Source organism: Nothoprocta perdicaria, unplaced genomic scaffold (genome assembly GCF_003342845.1).
Source record: "Nothoprocta perdicaria isolate Ctin4 unplaced genomic scaffold, notPer1 scaffold_0, whole genome shotgun sequence".
NCBI lineage: Eukaryota > Metazoa > Chordata > Aves > Tinamiformes > Tinamidae > Nothoprocta > Nothoprocta perdicaria.
Window position 1 is genome coordinate 16,494,797 of NW_020454092.1, and position 6,000 is coordinate 16,500,796.

Here is a 6,000-nt window from a genome sequence, read left to right on the forward strand (position 1 = left end):
TAAGCTTGGAAAGAAAGTAGTGATATCACAATCAGCTACAGATCCTTTATTTCCTCTGGRTCCTGATGGATCCTAAATTGCCAAGATTTGGGGTTACTGCCAAAATTCATCTCCACTTTGTGTGGCCCAGAGATTGGAATGGCTCTTGGCACAAGGGGCCACGCCATGACCATACCTGTACTGTTCTCTTTGTAAGGACTGAGGCATCTTCTCTTTTATGGTTTTTGCTTCCACCTTGCCAAAGAGACGCAAAGGCTTCAGTGAAAATTAATATATTAATTATTTCTTCAGGCAGAAGGTAAACGTTTTCAGTTATATAAACTCATGGAAAATTTAAAAGTTTTCAACATGAATCATCTAAAAAAAACCTGCTGATGCAGTAAAAAAATAGTTAAGCAAATAAAAAGAAAACTTAGGCACAGCACTGAAGAGGCTGCTGATCAAATTGAGCCCCTCAGAAATAGCACATACTAAGCCAACAAAAGAAAGCAGGGGCAACTGGCCAGACTGAACTTTAAAGTCATTTAGACGCACACAAAATAAAACGCCTGAAATACCAATTCACCCTGAGTATGTAAAGACACCAGATTCCCTAAAGAATATTTATACATCAAAGTCTGGGCCTGACACAATCAGGAAGGGCTTGTTTGTACAGCAGGAGTAAATATACCCATTTCCCAGGAGCTCTATCTTTGCAAAACTCCCACTATTGCCAGAGCAGATAGAATGAGAGATGAATATTTGTAGAGCACTGCGTTGCTGCTAAACCGACTCTGCACTGATAATTTAATGCATTAATGAATAATAGGRAAAAAAAAGGAATTATAACTGACCCAAATTTATATATTTCAAAAGTGACATTTATTTCCTTCTGACTGATTCTATGCATAGATAACTGAGTTTCCATTTTCCCCTGAAACTATCTCCTGGTTTCCTAAGAAAACTGACATAATCCAAAATTATGTTGTGGTATGCACTAAATCTGAATTTTCATCAGTTTCTTTTATGCTAATGGTAAGTTATAAAAAGTTTCTATTGGTCTTACATACTCTTAAGCATGAATAGAGATAACATGGAAGGTGCCAGTTCTTAGAACATTAGCTAAGACTAGGGGAGACATAAATTTCCCGGGCTAATTGCAAACTAAATATATTCTCTCTCCTTTGCCCCTTCACCTGTGGATATAGGATAAAGGATTCAACAAGCATTCTTAATTTCAATAATTTTACAGCAAATATGTAACAAACTCTGCAACATGTCGTCACCAGAACATCTGAGTACCGTGTTCGCTGCACGTCAGGCAAGACTTGCAACCATGAGAGAGAGGCCAGAAGGAAGCAAGGAGAATGAGTAGAAGTTTGGAAAATAGGACCGGTGGGAAAATATGGGRAAAAAAAATAGTAATTCTTTAACCTAAGGAGAGAAAGGCAAAGGGAAGATATGATTAAGAGTTTTCCATTAAATAAAAGAAGAAAGGAATAATCTGTCTCCTGGCACAGAAGAAGAATATCCATTTCAATGTCCAGTTTAGCTCTGCTTTTTAATAATTTCACAGAAACAGAATGCAAGACAGAGCAGCAGTCTGGACATATTGGCCTATTTCCTTTAGGGATACTTAAGACTACAAGATAAGAAGAATTTCAGGATTATATGTTAAAAATAAAAGTCTTTTTTGTAATCTCTTCTTTGAAAAAGGTAAATCCAACCACTTAGGATGGACTAAGCAGAGCTAACATCAATGTTAAGGTGGTACTCAAAAGTGTAGCAATATTCCACTCTATGCAACGTTGTATATTACTTTTGGATGATACAAAGGGGTGGATTTCAGCAGTAATATAATTTAGTAAAATATTCAATAATTAGTTWAATTGCTTTGGTCAGGTACGGTGCCCTAAACAATCACTTGGCTGACATGTAGCAAAGGAGAGTGAAATTACAAACGAAGCATACACAATATTATTACCACTCTTGCCAATACATTATTTTAATTAGAAAGTAAATGAAGTTATTAATTTTATTCATATTTGTCTTTTGGAGATGGTTGAATATGCAAAGCAACATCACAGCCTCATCATGCTTAAATAAACACRGAGATATTATTGTCAAAATACACAAGGTATGAAATTTACCTTTGGACCTTTTTAAAACAAAATTAATTTTATTGTTCAAAATTGGTATTAAAYAGATTTGCAATGATCCACGTTACTTCATGAATAATCTGATGGGTGCTACTGTTCCTTTTTGTAGCATTGTTGCTTCACATAATAAAATAGATTTCTCAGCTTGGCCATCTGATTCATTTTATAAGCTATTTTCTGACACAAAAATCATAACTATTGTGAAACAGCATCCCAAATATTTTTTAAAAATAAATAAGCATTGCCTGAACTTCCAGAAACAGCCTAAAAATAAGATACTATTTATTACTCACTGCATCATTTACACCTTTTATATAATGTAATCAAAGGATTTAAATAACTCAATTTAATATTTATCCAGGAACTGGCAGCCAGTATTCCACCCTGAGGGATCTATTTTTTCATTAAAAAAAGCTCATTTTACAAGAGACTCTAGTAGTTTTGGCATTACCAGCACCTCTTGCAAAAACCAGCCTGGAAACTAYAGTTTATCCTGCCAAATGCCTTTTGTACATATGGTGTTTAACAGTGCTTGGTAAGTCTGTAAGCCAATAATAATAGATTTCAGCTAAAATCTGGAAACACACATATATGTAACACAAAAATTTAAATCGTGTTACATGTGCATATATATATTTATTTACATACTCACATAACATATATAAAACTAGTATTCTAAATATTCTTTGGATTAATATACTAACTATAACACTGAAAAAAAAGCCTTCTTTCAACCTGCATTAGCTTCCCGAAATACAATTTTGCTCCCATTGACATGAGAGCTAGAACTTCCAATAACCTCCGCAGCACAGAATAAGGCCACCAGAAATGCAAATAAAGCATATATTTAAAGACACGAAGTATATATTTGTAAAATCTTCTAACTATGCAAGGACAGGACCAAGGACAGACTTGGCACACTCTCACGTTAGGCTCCCCAGAATATTTCTAAAACACAAATGAAAACAGGGAAAACTCTCACCACTTTCAAAGCAGGCGTCAAAAGTCAGGTGGCCCTTCTTAGGCTGCCCGCAGGAACCGGCCGGCAGGACGGTGTGCTTGCTCACGTTCCCTGCTATAACATCATCACCGCCCACGTCACCTGCTGCAGTACAAGCAAACAAACAAACAAACGTGACAAACGTGAGTATAAAAGAAGCAAACAAAAAAAACCTATAAGAAACACTGAAAAATGCTTTTCCACATAACAAGGAATTTGAACTAATTTAACATAGACACAAGCAAGGGCATTCTTAGGGCATTCTTTTTTTTTTTTTTTTTTTTTATATTTACCCCAATTTCTATATATTACTGGTACATGCATTAAATTTTCTGTAACTGCAAAACCATGCAAATATTCCCTTTAAGTCCTTGTTTTAGTGAGAGAAAGAGGCAAAAAGGGGAAGTTTGGGATGCCTCCTGCAGCCAGTCCCCATTGCACTGTGTTGCTGACAGTGGGGAGGAGCGAGAGATGTATCAGGGAGAGACAACATTTCCCCCTTTTCAAACTTTTGGACCCTTCCTCTAGTTTTCAATACGTTCCCATCAGCACTCAACTCAAAGAGAAAACAGAACGGTTTTACTGAAGCAGTGTGAGGTGGTTTAAATACAACACACACAGTGATGTGGATGATAAGATTTTAAATGGGCCTGGAGGTCTGAAAACAGGATCCTCCAGAGCCAAGGACTCGGCTCCAGCCCATGTCCCTTCCTTAGTGCATCTCAGGGAAGTCTTTTRGTCTGCACTCGTGACAATGCACATGACACAATCAAAATATTTTACTCTGTTCTGTAAAGTTGTTGCTAACAATAAGAACTGGGTTGTTACTTGAGGTTATGGAGACAGCAGCTTTCAAGATGTTCCCTCAGTCAGCAGCCTCACACAAAACCCTCGTCCCGTTAGCTGCGCAACCACAGACTTGTCACACAACCTGCAGTGCCCCAATGTGAACTTCGTCAGTGATGTGGGGAGGAAACACTGAGGTTTCATTTTATTTTGGATAGGGAAGGAGAGAGAAACATTACRTATTTTTCCGGGTTTATCCCTAGCTGCCTTGGTAGACAGCTTGGACTGTATTATTAAGTGGTGTTTGAGAGAGCTGGCTGTTAGATTGCTTAAAGCCATCTGGAATTCTGATCCTTAATTTTACTTTTTTTCTTGCACATTCACACATTGCATCCATTTTTAATTTTTCTTTATATCAGATAAATAATCTTATTGAGAAATCTATTGGCAATTCTATTATTCTGTTCCTCTTTTTTTAAACGTATTTTGAAGACACAATAGCATGATTCCTCTGTTCTCTTTTTGTGCAGGGGTTTGTTTCCTTTCTTTTTCTGCTTCATTCTTTTCTGCTTCATACCTTTTCTTCCTATAAACTCTCCTGGAAATATCTTCTCCCAATTTCCTGCTGATAAACTTTTAAGACTAGTTTAAAAAGCTAAATTAAAGCACAGTGCAATTTGCCAACTTCTTGCCTCCTGAACCTAAACATCTTAACTTCTGTAATTGTTAAGTTTTAGTGATGGGCATCTTTCCAATATTTTTTCCTCTTTTCCTTAAGCATAGCTGCATACCTGCTGTGTGCAATAAAGCATCATCTTCAGTTGGACTTCTCCTTCTCTCACAGGAGCCCTCTCCAATGTATATTGGGCATGGGTTCTCCAGCATTTCGGGAGCTGGATCCCTATTTCAGCCTCTTGCTCACTATGGGCATTAACAGGATCCTTCTGCTCTACCCAGCTGCCTGATTTCATGAATCTTAAACAAATTTAGARCTTTTGAGACTGTAACTCCCACTATTCCAATATTTGGAAATCGAAAGATATTAAAAAGGAGAGACATACACTCATAGAGGTGTACGAAAGACTGATTACCTGCCTTCCTTAAAAAAAGTCTCAGGAAAAAAGAACAGGAATGAAGAAACTTTTTGAAAAAAGGTTTCTCTATTTGATAATAAAATATATGAGGAAAGAAATTTTTTATACTACTACATGATGTCTCCCAAAATAGGTCTATAGTGTACATATCGAAAGCTTTGTCTAACAAACYGCAATACCCAAAATATGCTTTTCCAAATAGGGATGGAAAAACACAATGACATAGGGATTTTTTTAAATATTTGATAAATATAGAGTGGGAAAAGAAAACAAGTTATCATTTGCATATTTTATTATAGATGAATATGAAATAACAGAAGAAATGCATAAATATAACTATTTATCCCTGTGACATTGGTTCAGCACTTTCTTCTCTCTGTACTGTTTGGAAAACAAATATTTAACAACGGAAAAACTATCTTCTGCGTTAGAGAAAATGAAATGTGTAGAAGCCATATGATGGAATAATGGGATGATAATATCTTATTTCACTCTGATAAATAGGGCTACTGAGGCCCCTAGAAATAGACTTTTGGTCTGTACTGATTTTTTGACATTTAAATGGGTTACTGGGAATGATGAATGTGACATAGAGCTCAATTTGTTTTATTTTTATATTGAAAACTATTTCACACAAATGTTACAAGCAATTCATACTGGCCCTGAATGATGAAAACAGCTTATTAATTAAAACTGACCTTTCCATACATAAATGTATTCCACCTCTTCAGGCAAAACACCTTAGCCGAGGTAACAAATTATATCAATGTATTACTGACACCACAGCTAAAGGGTCTGTCAGGCTTTCTATTATACACCCATATTTCCAGAGATATATAAATCCTGAATTAAAAAYATGTACATCCAGGTTAACACTTGGCATATAAATTCCCACTCAGGAAAGAAATTTGAAACTTTATTCTCTTTGAGAACTACTGTAAAGGGGAGAAGTTACAAAGAGAACTTGCACCTTTTCTTACTT

The 6,000-nt window shown here is 36.0% G+C and overlaps 1 protein-coding gene across 1 annotated transcript in view; it reads right to left on the reverse strand.

Annotated features, from left to right (window-relative positions):
• AGBL4 (ATP/GTP binding protein like 4) overlaps nucleotides 1-3,631 on the reverse strand; it is a 442,154-nt gene extending 438,523 nt beyond the window's left edge. The window contains exons 1-2 of the mRNA XM_026053874.1: nucleotides 3,592-3,631; nucleotides 3,121-3,243 (exon numbers count right to left, since the gene is read on the reverse strand). Of these exons, the coding sequence (XP_025909659.1) occupies nucleotides 3,121-3,243; nucleotides 3,592-3,631 (163 nt within the window). The remainder of the gene's footprint in view (nucleotides 1-3,120; nucleotides 3,244-3,591) is intronic.
• Nucleotides 3,632-6,000: the final 2,369 nt, after the last annotated feature.